This window comes from Chanos chanos, chromosome 1 (genome assembly GCF_902362185.1).
Source record: "Chanos chanos chromosome 1, fChaCha1.1, whole genome shotgun sequence".
Classification (NCBI taxonomy): Eukaryota; Metazoa; Chordata; class Actinopteri; order Gonorynchiformes; family Chanidae; genus Chanos; species Chanos chanos.
The window spans coordinates 61,736,637-61,756,981 of NC_044495.1; the positions used below are offsets into that span (position 1 = coordinate 61,736,637).

At 43.4% G+C, this 20,345-nt stretch overlaps 2 protein-coding genes across 2 annotated transcripts in view; one reads left to right on the plus strand and one right to left on the minus strand.

The window, feature by feature from the left end:
• Positions 1-8,107: 8,107 nt before the first annotated feature.
• LOC115825975 (probable E3 ubiquitin-protein ligase DTX3) lies at positions 8,108-9,890 on the plus strand. The gene is made up of 3 exons (XM_030789659.1): positions 8,108-8,962; positions 9,345-9,562; positions 9,821-9,890. The coding sequence occupies exons 1-3, from the start codon at positions 8,261-8,263 to the stop codon at positions 9,888-9,890; spliced, it is 990 nt and encodes a 329-aa protein (XP_030645519.1). The 5' UTR covers positions 8,108-8,260.
• Positions 9,891-13,309: 3,419 nt separating this feature from the next.
• The window catches only part of parp8 (poly (ADP-ribose) polymerase family, member 8), a 42,435-nt gene continuing 35,399 nt past the window's right edge, over positions 13,310-20,345 (minus strand). Inside the window, 13 exon segments of the mRNA XM_030781079.1 lie at positions 13,310-13,412; positions 13,525-13,609; positions 13,732-13,801; positions 14,102-14,178; positions 14,363-14,432; positions 15,457-15,529; positions 15,928-16,040; positions 16,757-16,805; positions 17,511-17,578; positions 17,865-17,930; positions 18,258-18,383; positions 19,023-19,115; positions 20,045-20,140. Coding sequence (XP_030636939.1) covers positions 13,310-13,412; positions 13,525-13,609; positions 13,732-13,801; positions 14,102-14,178; positions 14,363-14,432; positions 15,457-15,529; positions 15,928-16,040; positions 16,757-16,805; positions 17,511-17,578; positions 17,865-17,930; positions 18,258-18,383; positions 19,023-19,115; positions 20,045-20,140 — 1,089 coding nt within the window.

Sequence of the window (20,345 nt, forward strand, 5' to 3'; positions counted from 1 at the left end):
GGTTTGGGTCCAGAGGCCTGAGAGAGCCAGGCCAACACACAGAGAGGGCGGGGTTTGGGTCCAGAGGCCTGAGAGAGCCAGGCCAGCACACAGAGAGCGCGGGGTTTGGGTCCAGAGGCCTGAGAGAGCCAGGCCAGCACACAGAGAGCACGGGGTTTGGGTCCAGAGGCCTGAGAGAGCCCAGGCCAACACACAGACATGCTGCTCATTCCCACGCGTCACATGCCACCAGCTGTTCTGTCTCACGTCCGACTGTCTGTCCTCAGAGATTACGCCCCCCCACCCCGACTCAACACTCAATCAACAAATCCACGTCAGACATCCTCATTAAAAACGCCCATCACAGCACACGCGGCGCTTTCACATTGTCTGTTTATTGGATCATTGGTGAAGGAAACAGAATATTTCTGACTGCATGGCATACAACGTTAAACTGCTGGATAAAATGCTAAATAACAGGCGAGACTTTCAGCCAAATGCCGTTGAAAAATGATCTTAGTCAGCTGGAATACGCTGTTCAGTCTGGCACAGAAGCTAACTCACAGCAAACCAACATCGCCACACCCAGCACTCACAGGGGGCCAGGTACATTTTAAATTAAATTATAGGCCTACGCTCTGAAAATGCAAGAGGGACATACAAACAAATATGCTGAGAAATTGTTTTAATGTATATTAAAGGTGTGTGGCTGGTCCGTTTCCATGGCGACAGCAAGCCGCCTCTATGTGAGTTAATACAGTTGTATTGTTAACAGTTCTCTCTGTGTCACAACTGGTCATGTGACACACAGCCCCACTGAAATGACCAGTGCACAACACACACACACACACTCGCACACTCACATAAAAATACACACTGCACTTCACCTGAACCTAAATCATTTTCCCTGTCTCTCTTTTACCTTGTGCCTAAGATATCAATCTTATAACTCATTTTCAGATGAATGATCAACTTTGATTCTGAGTGAGAATTTCTGTCAGGAGGAGGTGAGACGGGGAGGCTAGCCGAGGCTATATGAGGGATTACTTTATGACTGACAGCGGCAGAACCGGAGAGCGCGTGAGTGTTCTAATAAAGCGTCCGACACTGTGAACAATAATCAGGAGAAGTGCCGAGTGTCCGTTTGAGCTCTGATGGTTTTAATAGTTAAAGTGGAGGGTGATGAATGAGGGGCTTTGGCTCTAGCTCTCACTGTTACTGTTGTCCTACCCGTTAAATCATCGCACCGCCTTCCTCTAATTAACCAATTAAAATTCAAATGTGCCGTCCGACTATCCCGAAGTTCAGCAGCAGTCAAAGAGTCAAGCAAACACACAACCGATGCTAATGAACTTGTGTTAATAACAATCATGGCTGGTAATTAAACAGGGGAGGGGGTGTGGCCCCACAGGGCCCCAGTCCCTCGGACTCGGGGTCAGTCTTAATCAATATGTCTCTCAGACGAATGTGCAGTATAGAATGAGCAGTCAACTCCTCCTCACTCTTACCTCACAGCTAGACACCTCTACGTTCCTCTGACAGAAAAACACACTCAAATGTTTTATTTTAGTAAATGGTAAATTAGTAAATTTGGCCATTACACGTTTGCAGGAAGTAAGTATTTATAGCAGTTTCTTGTTTGTTTATTTTTTTTCTTTTTGTTTGTTTGAGGTTTTTTTTTTCCATTCCCTTTTATTTTTTCCACATACATTATTGTGTGTTTACAAACATTAAGTTGATTCTGAACCACCTTTTAGGAAATCTTATTAGGAGGTTGGTTTTGACCCATATTACCTGTTTTAAACATTACATTTATTCATTCAGCAAATGCTTTGATCCAAAGCAACAACCAAAACATTTGTCATTAAACAAATTCTCGTTTGTCAAAAACTATCTTTAAAATCATGCGACGAATCTGTAATCACACAGAGCTCGCATTTAAACAGCGTGCATGTAAAGCGCAAAACAAACACTTCCCCCAACAAGTAAATGAAAATATGGATTCGTGTACAGTCACAGAAGACGTGGAAAGCAGGAGCAAATACATTACAGCACAAGCACAAACAGTTTGCATTAGCAGAGAGAACAGCAGTACTCAGTATTCCATGTTCAGGCTCAGCAGAGAAACTATCCACATCAACATCCGACATCCGACATCACTCTCATCATCGCCCCGGTGCCGCGACGCCACTGACATAGAGTTAACCCCGCAGTCAGGGAGCAGCACTTTAAGCAGGTGAATAAAAATGGACTTGGAATAGATTAGCCTCTTAACGCGGGATTTAAACGTGAAGCGGTAATGCTAGACCAGAGTCAGAAACGCGGTTTCATTCGGACGATGAAATTATATGGAGAGGCTGCGGCAGGCATGGGAAAAAGTGACGCGCCGCCGTCGTCGCGCTGAAGCCCTGACAGGCGGACTGATGTGATTCCCTCGCCCTCTCTTTGGGCCTGTCAGAGAGCCTGATGTCTCATTCAGAGCCCTAACCGAGAAAAACCCAGCAATCTGGGTTCCTCTTCATACGATCAAACCCATCAAATTCACGTTCTCTTTTTCTCTGACAATCTCTTTAGCTAAGAATAGAGCTCTCTCTGTCTTTAATCTGAGTTTATCAAAGCCTGCCCTCAACACTTCTGTCCGTGTCCTCATTCGAGAATGGTCCTGGGTCTCTTGATGTTTACATCGAGGTGTCCATATAGGCTCATTTGGGACATTTGGGATTGTGATCAGATTAAAAATGTATAGTTTAATCTAAAGCAGGGAAGAAAGGGGGCTGTTGTGGTGGGTGTTTTCTGTGATAAATTATGCAAACATATGGCCCAGACAGCACTGACTGCCCTGACAGCCATACCAGTACATTACCCTATCCATGTACTTCATGTAGGGGTATAAAACACACTGTATTAACGAGGATACCAAACAGTGCTGTGTCTTTGACACCAGTGGATTCAAAACCAATCATACTACAGTCTCATTCCTCTGGAAATTAAACAAAATATTCTTTTTTTTAGCGTTTGAGCACATACATTTGAACAGTTGTAGCGACAATAATAATAATTACAATCCAGACTAAAGGAGAATAAAAAAACGACCTGCCGGTGAATAAAATATTGACCGAAAATAGGGTTGTCTTTCATTTATCAGAGACTGTGCTACGTCACAAGCATATAATCTAGTTTGGTTTTTTGGGTTTTTTTTTTTTATGTTTTAGAGCAAATGATCTTTCCTGGTTCTCTACACACTCGTAAACTGGATGAAACAGACACTAGTCTGTCAGGGACTGCGGTCAAGGACCTGGGACGATTACCAGACTTCTTAACGGTTACATTCAACAGATATTTATTCAGTCTGACCGAGAAATAAACAATTATAAAAACAGATATTCTTATATGGCAATGTTGGTTATTTCATCAATACGGGGGCGGGAACATACGATTGAGAAATAAAAGTGCAGATCCGCAGTACACAACAATAACATGCCAGTGCCCCCCCCCCCCCCCCCCCCCCCCCCCCCCCCCCCCCCCCCCCTTTCTCTGGCATATCGGGATTAGATTAGCGGGGACTCTGAGCACCCTGTTGTTTTCGGGGATATGTGGATTAGATTAGCGGGGACTTTATTCACCCCACTGTCTATCTCGCTTATACTATCCATTGTTTGACACCGGTATTTAGTTCACCGTGAAAAACCTGCGCTCGTGTCACTTGATTTGGCGCGCCATGTGACCTGTCTAACTGCATGATAGGCTACCACGTTTTGCCTAGCAACCCCCACTTCACTGTATTAACCCGCACTGAGTTTGTGTATTTTCTTCAGTAATCTTTGAAAACGCTCACGGAAACATATTCAGAAATGTAGCATAAAATACTTTGTGTCCACCTAAGAATGGGTCATAAAAGCTCCAATTGCATTGCCGAATCAAAAGAAAATTAGAAATCTGGTGTCTGAGAGGTAGGTTGTGTTTATTCTGCGTGGCTTCCTGTATCTAAAAATGGTTTGAGAGGAGAGCGATCCAAAACAATAGTTTGACGGTGAGGTTTAGGCGACATTTGCAGAGGCCCACTCATATCTCCTCGGCTGCCAAAGCAGCAGGAACCGAGAGTGCAGCCGCGGAGAGCCGCTTGATCTGTGAACCCAGTGTCATCCGCATTGTGTTGCCTGGGAGCTTTCAAGCAGCCGAGTTTTTCGTGATCAGATTATGAATTGTACTTAATCCTCGCCCGATCTGCCGCCGTCTTTCTTGTTTCAATATTACTAATGTACATTCTATTGGCTGCATTTGACAGATGTCTAAATCTCCCCTCAAAATCCGATTCTACATAATACTTTCACTGCCATTAAATCCACACTGTTGGCCTCTTAGGGGGGCCGTGTTATCTGAAGGCTGGGAAAAGACTTTTTTTTTGTACACCGGGCGATGTAGTGACCTACGCGCGCAGCCAAGGGCTTGTCGAGAGAGCTCGCCACAAACTCCCGCGTTGTAAACGGGGTTGTGGAGTCAGCGTCTTACTGCCTTCTATAAACGGCGATTTCCAGCAACTTGCCCAAATCAATAAGCAGGGAAACATAAATCTGCCACTATGTCACGACGAATCTAAATAATGCTTCCCCGAGCTCAGTCCACGCGCTCTTTTCATGGACAAAGCTCTCAGGACAGACCGAAATCAAGGCAACATGTCGGTGACGACTCAGTCATGACTAACATCGCGCTTTTCTTTACACGCGTATTGCCATCAATAACGGGTCGCATGACTGTCCAGACCAAATCAGTCGATCAGATTTCCAGCGGTCTGCAATTTAACTCCCTCCGTGGACATGTAGTACTTTCATTGACGTTTATTTAGTGTTCTCAAATAATAATAATAATAATAATAATAATAATAATAATAATTATTATTATTATTATTATTATTATTATTATTATTATTATTATAACAACAACACCAACAAGAAACAACCAAAACAAAAAAAACCCCTGCGAAATAGATTTTATTTGTGTGTACAATTTTAAAAATCTAATCTCTTTTTTGAATAGATCCACATTTTTGAACCTTTAAAAATTATTATTATTATTATCATTATCATTATTGTTATTGTTATTACTGTTGTCGTTTGTTTGTTTGTTTCTATGTTTGCTTGTTTGTTTGTTTCTGATTGTTCCTAATAGGAAATGTACATCAGCTCTGAGAGGTGCAGCGTCGCCGTTCATTTCCAGTTTTTCAGTCACGTGCGCTCAGTCAACCCTGGACAGATTTCTCTGCGTCTCCTCTGCATATTGCAAATGATCTGTGATCAAACTGAGATGATTTATTTAAATAAATGAAATTCACATCATGACAGTTTTCCTGCAATGCCCTCTAAAAATACTCTCAGTTAAATATAATGTCGCTATGAGGTTTAATTAGTGGTTTTCTGTTCGGAGGTGTAAATGTTAAAATGAAAGAACAATTGATGCAGACAACCACTCACACTGCAATGATAATCAGTGTTGCAAATATTTATGAAGAAAAAAAATAACACTGTATTTTAATGTTACATCTAAACATGTGAATATATTCGATTCCTTCCTAAACGAATTATTAATGTCTAATTCTGTATTTGCAAAGAAGTCACCACAGTAGCACTACCTCGATGCAACAGCGTAATTCCATGTGAGCTAAATAGAAATATATTTTGTAACATCTTCCAAAATAATTTAAAACCAAAACACTAAAGATAAAAATAAAATACAGTGTAATACAATGCAATACCAAAATTATAGTTTGATACTATACAAAGTAAATGTTAATCATATTTGTTGTGCTACCCGTAAACTAATTTCTTTATCTGCCAGAAGCATACATACTGCGACTGAGCGCCACTCGTTCGGCTATCCTCCTGTTTTGCAGAAATGTTCCACACGGTCGCGAGATGCCTCTTCTTGAACGAACAAATCATTTGTGTCTTTCAGCACGCGCCCTGTGCAGGTGGCCGACGATTGTATGAGTATCCGACCGAACCGTTTCAATGGCAAAAGCTTCTCGCACTCCTATTAGGGTGCCTCATAATTAATTTCAACTTACCCCAGGACAACATATCATTACCGCTCAAAAAAAAAAAAAAGAAAAAAGAAAAAAGAAAAAAGAAAAAAAAAGGAAAAAAAAGAAAAAAAGAAAGAAAGAAAACGAAAAAAAAGTATTCAAAGGAAACTTCTCTAACATGTAGAAATCTCCCGCAGTTGTCAAGTTCACTGAGGTAAAAAGTCTAACGTAGACTCTAACCAATATATGTAACCACAATCTGACCTATATATAGATATATATCGTGTCTAATGAGTTTTAAACGGACATTTGCGTTTTAGGAAGCGTGAAATGTGGATAAAAGTAGTCTATGCATTATAAGGTTGTGTTTGCGCATGAGTCATAGTAAAAACCATTAGTGTTGCAGCAATCGATTTGGGCATTAATACACTTCGTGCGTCTGATGTTGAGATAAAATCATTCTCCAACATTTTTAGTCAAAATGTAACGCATTAAGTGCATTTAAGGAGCATTCTGCCATCTAGCGGCCGATGGAATAAAGGTTTGAATTCGTCGTTTGAACACATACGGCATTCTACTGCCCCCAAGTGGATTAGTCGGGGAAAACCACCACTGAGTGCGCCTTACCGTATCCCTCCGATGAACCTCACTCTCACTCGCTCATTATCTAAGCCGCTGATCCTGTGAGACTTTTTTCACACAACAATGGCATGAGTGGGTTTTAGGTACACCTGAAAGTTTTTCGGAGGTTATATTTTTTTTACACTTAAGACACTAAAAGCGGGTATTACAAAAAATGCACTCTGACCCTTCCTCTGTTAAACAACCATAGAAATACTGCTGGAAATACTGAAATACTGAAATACTGAATACGATCCCCGCTGACGGCCGTTCCTCTCGGGCCGCTCTGTGATACATTTATTTTTCTCACATATAACAATGACCCCACACTGTCAGTCATGTTGCCCACAGGTATCCATCACTCCCATCTTCTCTTTTTGATTTGACCTCATAGATGCTTTCCTTTTGGATTCTGCCGTTTTCCATGTAGTCGTCTATCAACTAATCCACCTATTCCAGGAGGATGGGTTCCCCCTTCCGAGTCTTGGTTGCTTCTAAGGTTCCTTCCTGTCTCAGTCTATGGGAGTTTTTCCTTGTCATTGACACTCTGGGCTTGCTCACCTGGGGTGTCAGGTCAAGTAACCTGCAAAGCTGCTTTGGGATAGTGTCCATTGTATATATGAAGAAATAAAAAAAAAGAAGAACTGAATCTATGATGAAAGTCCTCGCTACAGTCTATAAGGACCGGTCTATTAGGTGCAATACGGTATTTCACTTCCTATCCCGGTGAAATCGAAAGTATTAGAAAAAGCTGTGTGGTTTAGCTGCCATCCTAGCAACATGTAATGACAACAAAAACAGGGTGGAGGGTTTTGTTCTTACCTTGATTCTGAATAGTTGCCTTTCAGTAAAGTAAATAAGTGCAATGCGCTTTATTGGTGCTTTTCTGCCATATGTTATTCACCTGCTTCAGCCCCCTCTGAAGTCTCTCGTTGTGCTACCTTCTTTAGCGACCCTGAGACGGTGAGAGACCTGATAAAAACCCCGCGCAGACCATGGCGACAGCGCCATTACCAGAGGTGGGTATAAAGGAAAGGAAAGATACTCATTTTAGTTCTTGTCTCAAGGGTTTACTCTCATGAGACAAGAGAAGGTGCCTGGTGTTCTGTTTTGTAGATAATATTCTTTATGCAATCCTTCATGTTTGGCATTTTTGGCAAGAGCAGGCCTATAAATTATTTTCCGTGTAAGTGCATATCAAACGATTTACACTTGTATTAGAGGGAAAAACATTCGGTTCGTCAGCTGGGCCGAAACTGTGTAAAATTATTTTGAAAGTATCGCTTATATATAAATGTTACACTTATCGTTTTGTGGGCTAACGCAGCTTTGACTTCGTTGCAGATATTTTCAGATGTAACTCTCACCATTGACCCAAAAGCCTTTCCAAAGACGGATCGTGTTGCGGACGTACTCAGTGGATGTAAGGTGAAGGTAAACACAGAAATCAACATTTTTCGAGGTACATTTGGAGAGATTGAGGATGTTGTTAGGAGTTTGGCACCACTGGTGCCACACGTACAGAATGGAGTTTCTGTAAGGCATGGCAGACAGGACCACAGCTCTGCAGACGACCTGCAGCGTGGGCAGAACCGCACACCTGAGGTCAAAGTTGAGCCTGTCAGAGTTGATCCAGAAATAATGGCTTACGTTGAAAAACTACATGGCAAAGAGCTGGACAGGATAATGGGGAATGAGGTTTCCATTACAGAGCATAAAGGTCATGTGACCTTTCAACTATTGGACCAAACCAAAAGTGCCTTTCACGCACAGTTTGCTCGTGAGAAATTTATAACGTTTTACCAGAAGATCGCCACTGATCTGCAAAAAAGAACCTTTCAGAGAGATGTCACTGTACTGCAGCATCTCAGGAACCCTCCTTTGCCCCTGCACATCCTCAGCGATGATCCACGTACTGTTACTCTGATGGGGAGCTTCCTTAGCCTGGGGAGATTTGAGGAGGCTCTAAAAGGTACCTCCTCAAGGCCTGCCCAGGGTGTGTATCCTGCACGGAGAGATAGCGTCAAAACATCGAGCGTCTCTGTCCAGAAGGACCAGAAACCAGAGAAAGAACAAACATGTCCCATTTGCCTGGACACACTGGTGAAGTCAGAGACTGAGATTCTGTCTAAATGTAAACACGCGTTCTGTCGAGGCTGCTTGAAAACTGCGTTTGACATAAAGCCAGCCTGTCCAATCTGTGGGGTTTTGTATGGAAAACTCAAAGGCACACAACCAGAGGGTGGAACCATGCATGTGATGAGGAGCCCATCCTCCTTACCAGGCTATGGGGGATACGGAACCATCACAATCTACTATGACATCCCCAGTGGAATTCAAGGGGTGAGTTTACCAGTGCAAGATAAACTGGTATGTTTTCAATGTGTACTAATTTGGTGATAAAACATTTTAACTCCGTTTAAGCCTTGACTATGAATGTGCAGTTCAGCCTGGTGAGAGTGAGGCAGTGCAACTTTAATGGTCCCCTTTAACCCTGTGTGTCCCCTTTTAACCCTGTGTGTCCCCTTTAACCCTATGATTTGATTATCTGTCCCCTTTAAGCTGGTGTTTTAACAGTCAGTCTCCATTCACCCTGTGTCATGTCCTTAAAAGCAGAGAATGGCAGCACATTCCTTTGAGCTGATTCCTTTAAGTCTGTGAGCTACGACTCAGTGCAGAAAAGTCAGACGTCAGTCGGACTCAGGTGTTTTCGTGTGGTCCGTAGGAGGAGCACCCAAATCCCGGACAGACTTACACGGGTACCAGACGCACGGCTTACCTCCCAGACTCGAAAGAGGGCAACAAAGTGCTGAAACTTCTCGCGCAAGCCTTCGACCAAAGACTCGTTTTCACCATCGGCCGATCTTCGACTACTGGCCACAACAACGCGGTGACATGGAACGACATTCACCACAAAACGTCCCAACACGGTGGACCCACGTAGTAAGTATTCGCTCTTCATGTCTAAAAACCAGGGTTTTAGTGGTACTGCTTTACGGTGAACTCTGAGAGGTGGACTTCCTGTAAGCAGTGATGCAGGGTGTGATGCAATATCACTCACTGGCATAAACTAATAGTCTCATATTCATACCTCACTAAACAAATCTCATTCACTATAACTCACTGACCTGCACTGCACTACAGAGCATTCACAAACCTTCTCCTAACAGCTTAAGACTTTTCTCTGTGTTTGTCTCACAGTTACGGCTACCCGGATCCAGACTATCTTCAGCGGGTACAAGGAGAGCTTAAAGTCAAAGGCATTTACTGAGCGCTGTGTTTACAGACGAGAAGCCAGACAGGTCGGACAGGTAAGAAGATGACTCGAGCAGCGTCATACGTGAGACTTTGACCCTCTCGTGCTGCGAAGTTCCGTCTGTTCTCTCGGAGCTGTTCCAGTTTACTGCCCCCTGGGCTGGTGTCTACTGGTCCCACAGGTTTGAGAAATACTATACTCTCACAATGAAAGTGAAAGTGAAAGCTCATTAACGTTGCACCAACTAGACAGCATGGAATTGAATGTGAAGAGAATGGCATGTGTTTGGCACCAGTCAAAGTGACGTGTTTGATTTAAAATGTAAAGTTGTGTATCTGTATATGTCTGTGTAGTACAATGTGAAACCAAGATTTAAGAATGATGACAGATTAATGAAAGTATCTGTGATTGTGGATAAATACATTTAAATGAAGTTATGTACGTATGCTAACTGCATTAAAGCCTTGTACCAGCCAGCTAAGGCACTTTATCAAAGTTCACTAGATTTTTACTAATGCGGTATAATAATCAGATGTCGTTGTTTTTGTAACTGGTCACTAATTGCTATTTGTTATACCTTTAAATCAAACAAGTGATTTAGTGATTCTAGAAGTTTGATTAAAGCAGTAAAATGTTTCTCAGTGACTGAAATCACATCTGTACAGACCCATGCTGATCATGCCCCCCCCCCCGCCCACACACACACACACACACACACACACACACACACACACACACAAACACACACACACACGCATACACATAAACACACACATATACATACACACACACACACACAGACACATACACACACACACACGCATACAGACACATACACACACACACACACACATACACACACACACACACACATACAGACACACACACACAGACACATACACACACATACAGACACACACACACACACACACACACACACACACACACGTACACACAGACACACACACACACATACACACACATACAGACACACACACGCATACACACACACACACATACAGACACACGCATACAGACACATACACACACATACAGACACACACACACACACACACACACAGACCTTGTTTGGACACAACACTAGTAAAAGCAGCAGTAGAACCATTGGCTTCATAAGCAAACTTGATTTTAATGAACAGAAACAGGTGTGTAAGCTACTATTATCCCTAACTTGTAAAAAGCCAAAAAAGCTTTGCTTCGTTTTGCAAAATAAAGCAAAAGTAAAAACATAATAGAGAAAATATTTGGCCTTGGTGTTGAAGTGGCAGTATCTACATTCTGTACAGGTTTGTCACATGTTTGCCATTGATCCATCAGTAAGGCACCAGAGTCTGAAGGGCAGGACAGGAGTTCAGCAGATTGTGCAGGAAAAACAAATACAAACCCACAGAGACCAAACCCTCCCCAGCAGTCAGGCCAGAGCAGAGAGTCTGGTCCCAGCCCAGAGGACCACAACACAGACTACAGTACACACAGGCTCCAGCGCTTTTCACCAGTTCACTCACTCTCCTTAATGATGCTTTATTGGGTTCTCAGGTGAAAACAGCTTGACTTAGGAACACAAGAGTCAGTTTAACCTTAGTGCAGTTTACCAAACACACGCTTCCCCTCTCAGTCAATCTATGGTGGCGATTTGGGTTTTTTTATGAAAATCAGAAAAAAGACAAATTAAAAAACTGTAAACAGTGCTTACCAAACACCGGATGAGAAAAAGAAACAACATCATCATTATTCATTTGATTTAAAAGAGTGTAACACACTGTCTCATTTTTTTTTTTTTACATTTGATTTACATTTTTTTGATGTTTAATTATCGCTCAACATTTAAAGCACCCCAGTATTTACATCATCTGTATTTCTGAACACTTCTGACAATCTGCACTTTTCAATTAGACTTCTCTCTGACTTCGTTTACTGTTTATTGAAATTCATGCTTTTTAAGTTCCAGATTTCACTCACTGTGTTACTGTGACCCAGATCAATAAACAGTTTCATTTTTGACTGGATTACTAAGAGGTGCCAAAATCGTGTGTGTGTGTGTGTGAGTGTGAGTGTGTGTGTGTGTGTGTGTGTGTGTGACGAGCTGTTGTAAATGGGTGTGTGATAGCTGTGTCATTCTGAGTGCAGGCAGGGACAGAACGGTTGAGGTGAACTGATTAAACACTGCCAATAAGAAGCAAACACTCATTCCACACAGTATGACATCAGTGCCCGTTACCCTCCAAAATACCAAACCACACTCTTATAAAACACGACTCAACTGAATATGAGTGGAAAGCCAGATCTATGTGTGTTTGTGTTTCTTCTTATGACATATGAAGTATGGATTCTGTGTTGGTATAGTAGACACACACACACACACAGCTGACCGGCTCTGTTCACAGAGTGTAAGATGCAGGATTAGAGACTGGAGCATGAATATCTAAGTATGAGTGAAAATAAATCTTGTGAATTTGTAAACCTGTTGGTACACCCGGGTTGATCAATGACCTGCATATTAACACAGAGAATACACAGAGTTCTCCTCTCCCCTGCACATTAACACAGAGAATACACAGAGTTCTCCTCTCCCCTGCATATTAACACAGAGAATACACAGAGTTCTCCTCTCCCCTGCACAGAAACACAGAGAATACACAGAGGAAGGTTCTGACCCCTGCTGTTATGGTTAGAAGACCGGCTTTGTAAACATGTCCACCTGGCTGTCACCTTCGGACGCAGCATTCAACCCCGGGGGCTGGGGGCGGGGCATCCACGTCCACTACCATTAAAATATGAAGAATTAAGAAATAAAAAAAAATGCAGAATAGATTTTCTCTACTTTGAAAGGCCTTTTAAAATATGATAAAGTTTTGAAGGGATGGTTTATGCAGAGAAAAATAAAGTGCATCTCCAGACCGTCTGTACACAGAGCTGTGTGTCTGTACAGTACAGCTCTTCGTAAACAATATGGGACGATAAGCAACTACACAGGAATATCACACCTCCCCAGAAAGGCCCGATAACGACCAGCAGAAATCTCAAAACTCTCTCCCAAGTCTGGTACCGTTTGACGTTTTCACTACAAAAAATACATTTCCCATCAGTCAAACTGAGGGTTACACCAGGTCTGAAAAACATGTTTATTTTTCATATTCATTTATAAACTTAGCAAAATGGTAAGGTTTAAACAGTTGGCAGAAACACACTCCTGTAAATCCGCTCGGTTGCCTCAGGGATAGAAATAGTATAGATCATTTTCTGTTTAATTTAAAGTGTTTTGTTTTGTTTTTGTTTGTTTGCTTTGTTTTACCAAAAAATACACATGGTGTACGCCTCCTGCACTCAAAAATCCAGCTCTGAGTCAGAGGAGGGCGGGGCAAGGTAGGGCGGGGCGGGGCGGGGCAGGCCGGCAGGGTAGCGTTCCTCTCCCTTCACCCGGTGGCCGTCTGATTGCCTATGACACGCAGGATCTCCCTGTGGATGCTGGGCTCCTGTGTGTTAATGCTCGTGTCCCCGACCTGGCCGTCCTCATATCTGTCAAAGGACAGGAGAAAAGCCCCTCTCATACCTCAGTCCCACAGACAGTCAGACGCTGACACGGCTGAGCAGGCAACACAAGCTATGTTCAAGCACAGTCTTTACTTACACAAAGAAAAAGCGCGTACAGACGTGATCCGTGTTTGGAACAACCCAGATATCGCCGTGTTTGTGCAGGTCTGGCGAAGTAATCACTGTTTAAAAAAACCACAACAGAAAATGTTGGTCATTCAAACCGAAAAAAACAGAACGAGAGAGGTCATTCATTCAAAGCGACACAAACAGCCCAGGAAGTCTGTGGCAGGTGGGGGCGTACCTTCACACAGAGCGATGCATTTGAGATTTCGACTCTGCAGAAACTGCGGATGCTGACCCCTCTTCTGCGACTGTAAACACAAACAGGAAGGTGACATCATCAGAAAAACACTAACAGACAGAGACAGAGAGACTTCTGAGAGGGCTGGCTCTAGTCAAAACAAAATTAAGACCCCCTGAATAGTTCTCAGTCAGTGTCCACAAAACATGTACCGCATTTACAAACATAAACAAGAATGCACCATATTCTAAAAGCATTCCTTTAACAAAATCAGATGTAACTGTTTAATGTCTGTGAATGAACACTGGTCTTTTAAACACAATTCCATCTTAAATGTGTATGAACATGTGGAAACCAGTCTGTGTGGTACCTGTGAATGAACACTGGTTTTGCCGTGTGTAGCAGTGTCGTCCTTTGATGTGACCTTCTGTTGCTTTTTATTCATCCCTTTGGAAAAATAAATCACTGTGTCATTATTTCCAGGCTTTTAAACACATGAACAGAGATTGACTTAACGAGGTTCAGCGCTGCCTATGTGTGTTTATAAATCATGTTTAGTCATGAATGAGGTCTGTTATGAAGGAGATCCGTTATGAATGAGAGCTGACAGACCAGAGTGTAGTGATCAGACCTGAGTAGCCAAAGGAAATGCTTGACATCGGACTGAGATATATTCCACTCCCATAGATGGCGCCATGGAGCTGAAAATCAAAGCCAAACGTTATAGAGGTAATGCATTAGGTAAAGCGGCTGAAGATGGTCACATCACAGGACTGCTCTGTTCTCTGTGCAGAGTGTCATATTACACTGTGACCTCACCTACTAAACATTAACTCCAAACACATACAAACACAGTTTTCTCAGACTACAGGTCAGCTGAACACATTCAGGGTTTTAGGAGCCATCGGAGTGAAAACACAGGCTGGTCAGACTGGTTGACAGATTCCTTGCCCACTGTAGAACGACTTGAGTTCTGGTTAAGACCAGCTCTTACACATTACACTTGTGTGTGTGAGTAATGTATGAACAGGGGTGTGTGTGCAGTCTGTGTGTTTGTGAGTAATGTATGAACAGGGGTGTGTGTGCAGTCTGTGTGTTTGTGAGTAATGTATGAACAGGGGTGTGTGTGCAGTGTGTGTTTGTGAGTAATGTATGAACAGGGGTGTGTGTGCAGTCTGTGTGTTTGTGAGTAATGTATGAACAGGGGTGTGTGTGCAGTGTGTGTTTGTGAGTAATGTATGAATAGGGGTGTGTGAAGTCTGTGTGTGTGTGAGTAATGAATGAACAGGGGTGTGTGTGTGCAGTCTGTGTGTGTGTGAGTAATGTATGAACAGGGGTGTGTGTGCAGTCTGTGTTTGTGAGTAATGTATGAACAGGGGTGTGTGTGCAGTCTGTGTGTTTGTGAGTAATGTATGAACAGGGGTGTGTGTGCAGTGTGTGTTTGTGAGTAATGTATGAACAGGGATGTGTGTGCAGTGTGTGTTTGTGAGTAATGTATGAACAGGGGTGTGTGTGCAGTCTGTGTGTGTGTGAGTAATGTATGAACAGGGGTGTGTGTGCAGTGTGTGTGTGTGAGTAATGTATGAACAGGAGTGTGTGTGCAGTGTGTGTTTGAGACAAATGTACAAACAGGAGTGTGTGTGTGGTGTATGTTTGTGACTAATGTATGAACAAGAGAGTGTGTGCGGTGTGTGTGTGTGTGTGTGCGTGTGTGGGGCTTGTTACCTGGAGGCGTGTGTTGGACGCGACCACCAGACCGTTCCTCAGAATGGAGTGCCAGTTCTCTATGTGAGATCCGCTGGGAGGGGAAAAGCCCTTTAATCACTTTTTCAACACATTTACCCCATCACATTACATACATCCACACGTGGAAAAAACACTCGTTTTTAAACATTTCGGGTATGATTTGACAAAGAGCTGAAATGAAGTTAAAAGTTTGTATGACGAGTGACAAGTTTATGATCCCACAGATCAAATTCCTGAAGTCAAACCAGTGCTTCATTTGAGTCAGATCAGGAGAACATCTAACTCAAATATATGTCTCTGTTTATGTCTGTTGAAAGTGAATGATTTTTGAATCCAGGCCTCTGAGTCTGTAACATCTCGGTACAGTGTAAAATCTCGTTTGACACCCCAGTTACGAAAAGAACAAAGCGAGAAGGGTCTGTGGTAGATATGAAGGACAGTGCCACCTACTGGAAGGCGAAGGTACTGCCAAACAGGCCTTTGGCTGCTCTGAAGTTGGACTCTTTGGCTGGTGGGCTGCTGAGCAGCAGGAACTGGTGTGGAGTGTGCATGAACTTCAGTTGCTGTTTGGACAGAAAAGAGATGAAACACTTCAGTGAGACTCCATGGAACTGCTTCTGCGTGGTCTTCTCACAATGCCCCATCCACACACACTCAACTCTACATCAGCCAATAACCCCACACACACATACTCCACACACACTCAACCCTACATCAGCCAATAACCCCACACACACACTCCACACACACTCAACCCTACATCAGCCAATAACCCCACACACACACTCCACACACACTCAACCCTACATCAGCCAATAACCCCACACACACTCAACTCTACATCAGCCAATGACCCCACACACACACACTCCACACACACTCAACTCTACATCAGCCAATAACCCCACACACACACACTCCACACACACTCAACCCTACATCAGCCAATAACCCCACACACACTCAACTCTACATCAGCCAATGACCCCACACACACTCCACACACACTCAACTCTACATCAGCCAATAACCCCACACACACACACTCCACACACACTCAACCAATAACCCCCCCACACACACACACTCAACGCTACATCAGCCAATAACCCCACACACACTCAACCCTACATCAGCCAATAACCCCACACACACACTCCACACACACTCAACCCTACATCAGCCAATAACCCCACACACACACTCCACACACACTCAATGCTACATCAGCCAAAAACCCCCACACACAGACTCCGCCTAAGACAGAGAAATGACTTACTCTAGTGACGGGTAGTTTCACAATGTGAGACCTGTTACTGGAGATGACCCTGTGAGAAAAACAGAAACGTGTGTTGATGCATGAGAACACACACACACACACACACACACTGGAGAGAACTGCTGAGAGAGTCTGTAACGGACAGAAAAAATGCCAGAGAGCAGCAGAAATGCATCAGAAAATGAATCACGTGGAGGAGACACTGAACCCTGAAGCCAACCAGGCATGCCCCTCATGTACCTTCTTACAGAGTTACAGATTACAGGAGGAATATTCAGAGAACATCTTCATTAGGGACAACACTGATCATACCATAACCCAGAACACCATAACAGCTACAAGAGAAAATCAGCAATGTTTTCTTTCATTTCACAATCTCATATCCTATTTCCAATGTTCCAGGAATCTAAAATGTCACCCATATAGTCACAGACAGAACAAACATTAATCTAATAGATGTGTGTGTGTTTGTGTGTGTGTGAGTGTGTGTGTGTGTGTGTGTGTGTGTGTGTGTGAGTGTTTGTGTGTGTGTGTGAGTGTATATGTGTGTGTGTGTGTGTGTGTGTGTTTGTTTGTGTGTGTATGTGCTTGTGTGTATGTGTGTGTGTGTGTATGTGTATGTGTATGTGTGTGTGTGTGTTTGTTTGTGTGTGTATGTGTTTGTGTGTATGTGTGTATGTGTATGTGTGTGTGTGAGAGAGTGTTTGTGTGTGTGTCTGTGTGTGTGTTTGGACTGTAAGGAGAGCTTTATTACCACTGTAGCAGTGGATGGGCCAGTGGATCATGCTTATCCATCTGTTTCTTTATCTCCAAGTACGGTGCCTGCAGAGGGACAGAACAGAACAGTCACTCCTGTTACAGCCAGTCTCTCTCTCTCTCTCTCTCTCTCTCTCCCTCTCTCTCTTTGTCTCCCGTTCTCTCGTCCTCTCTCTCTCCCTCTCTCTCTCTCTCTCTCTGTCTGAGTGGAGTGGTGGATAAACTCTCAGTGGCAGTGGATCTGACTGGTGACTGATGAGACTGGGTAAGAGGTGGGGACAGGGGGCGTGGCTGACTGGTGACTGATGAGACCGGGTAAGAGGCGGGGCTAGGGGGCGTGGCTGGACATTACCTGGGTCATTTCTCGGATCGACGTAATGCTGTCCAGGGCTCTCATCACTCGGTCGTAGTCTTTTTTCTGAGAGAGAAACAACACAGATCAGTTCTCAGAGCTGAGACCACAAAACCCTCTGACCATTTACTCTTGCCGGCTGCAGAGACATGAGTGTCACTTTCCTGTGGCTTGCATTAGAAGAATGGGCGGCTAGTTCAGTAAGAGAGGCACTGACAGACTGTAAATACTACAGCACTAGAGCAGAGAAGTGTTAGTCATTGGACATCCTGTGTGTTTGGCCACATTTGACATTGAGCTGAGTCAGACATGCAGGGTGTTGTGCTGTGCCTCCTCTCCCCCTGCTGGTCATGAATGGTAATGACAGGTGAAGCTACGGGGTGGTTAACATACCCTGGGGTTGAAGGCAAGAGTTTGGGGGTCATTGGGATCAACCACAGAAGGATAGGGCTCAAAAATGACGACTTTCCGCGGTGATTCCAATGCAGATCGACACATTGAGACTAGCAAATCCACAACCTGTAAAATCAGAGAGAATGAAAGAGTTTTGGAAAGTTCTTTCAGCAAACTTAGTCCATTTATCAGAGACAGAGTTTGGAGACAGTCACTAATTTTGCATATCTTTGCATAACTTTTGCATCCTACAGGACAAAAATAACTCAACATTTGCATAAGGGTTTATGAGTGTTTAAATGAAAATCCCTGAGTCCTGTTTTTCTCTCCAGACATTTCTGAAGAGAATCGGTCCAAACAGGTCAAAACAGGTAAAACCAGACTTCTGAGTGCGTGTGTGTGTCTGTGTGTGTGCCTGTGTGCGTGTGTGCGTGTGTGTGTGTGCGTGTGCGTGTGTGTGTGAGTGTGTGTGTGTGTGTGTGTGTGTGTGTGTTTGTATATGTGTGAGTGTGTGTGAGTGTGTGTGTGCGTGTGTGTGCGTGTGTGTCTGAGTGTGTGAGTGTGTGAGTGTGTGTGTGTGTGTGTCTGTGAGTGTGTGTGTGTGTGTTTGTATATGTGTGAGTGTGTGTGTCTGTGTGTGTGTGTGTGTGTATATGTGTGTGTGTGTGTGTGTGTGTGTGTGCGTGTGTGTGTGTGTGTGTGCGTGTGTGTGTGAGTGTGTGAGTGTGCGTGTGTGTGTGAGTGTGTGAGTGTGTTATTGTTTACCTGGGCACCAGTTGCAATCTCATCTGCAGCCTCGTTCATAACACCCAGTGTTTGGAAGGCAAAAACACACAGCTCTCTCTCACACACTGTGGGCTATAAACACGAACAAACAAACAGACACACACACACACACACACGCACGCACACACACAGACAGATATCATTAGTTCATTTGCACATTACGGTTATCACGTACACGGTAAACAACTCCGTGATTCCCATTAAAGCAGCATAAATACATTTCTGTCCTGTCTATGAGGCATTAGCCTGTCTCCCGCGGGCTGAGGCGCTAGCCGGCCCGCTAACTCCGCATTCACTCCTCAGAAGGATCTCACTCATAAAACATTTATAAGAATAAATCCTTGGCTTTCATAATCGCCTCATGCCAAGGTGAAAATTTCCTCTCTGTCAGAGTTTGGGGACTGAGGAGAATCATAAAACACAGTCAGTCAAATCTGGCCAAGGTCACCCCGGGTCTCCCGCACACCCACCGGAACAAACACACCTCAAGGAAAGATTTACTCCTGTCAGTACAATCTCCAAGAGACAGAACAAAACAATAAATCAACCAAAGGACTCCAGCCCTTACAGCTGAATATGCTAAAATTCTCATCATCTGTGTCTCATGTACATACATATATAAAACAGTACAGACTCTGTGATATACAGTGTAGTTACAGTACAGTTGGATTGGATATTGCATTAATTGGTTCATTCTGTTATGCTGTTGTGTGTGTGTGTGTGTGTGTGTGTGTGTGTGTGATTGTGTATATATGTGTGTGTGTGTGTGTGTGTGTGTGTGTGTGTATGTGTGTGTGTATATGTGTGTGTGTGTGCATGTGTGAGTGTGTATATATGTGTGTGTGTGTGTGTGCATGTGTGTGTGTATATGTGTGTGTGTGAGTGTGTATATATGCGTGTATGTGTGTGTGTATATGTGTGTGTGTGTGTGTGTGTGTGTGTGTGAGTGTGTATGTGTGTGTGTATATGTGTGTGAGTGAGTGTGTGTTGAGTGTACTTACTCTGAGCATGGGTCCGTTCTGAAACACGTGAGCCTCATCACAGACCACACAGAACTCATTCAGTACTGGAATCCTCTGCTCAGCATACTCCATCGTCTGAAACACACACACACAAACACACACACACACACACACACACATTGTTTTCCTTGTATTTTATACACACTTAAAACTATTTATATTATCGCTCCTTAATTTTTTTGCTATTCTATTGTTATTTATTACCAATGTTGCTGCAACTGTCAAGGTGCCATAACGTAAGAATTTTACTCTCTTACACTTGTATAATGAGACATAACCA

Bases quoted from the DNA above. Each gene is read 5' to 3' on its own strand.
- LOC115825975 (XM_030789659.1), top strand. From the start codon at position 8,261: ATGGCTTACGTTGAAAAACTACATGGCAAAGAGCTGGACAGGATAATG. The intron at 8,963-9,344 runs GTGAGTTTACCA...TGTGGTCCGTAG, and splicing joins TCCCCAGTGGAATTCAAGGG to GAGGAGCACCCAAATCCCGG. The intron at 9,563-9,820 runs GTAAGTATTCGC...TTTGTCTCACAG, and splicing joins CAACACGGTGGACCCACGTA to TTACGGCTACCCGGATCCAG.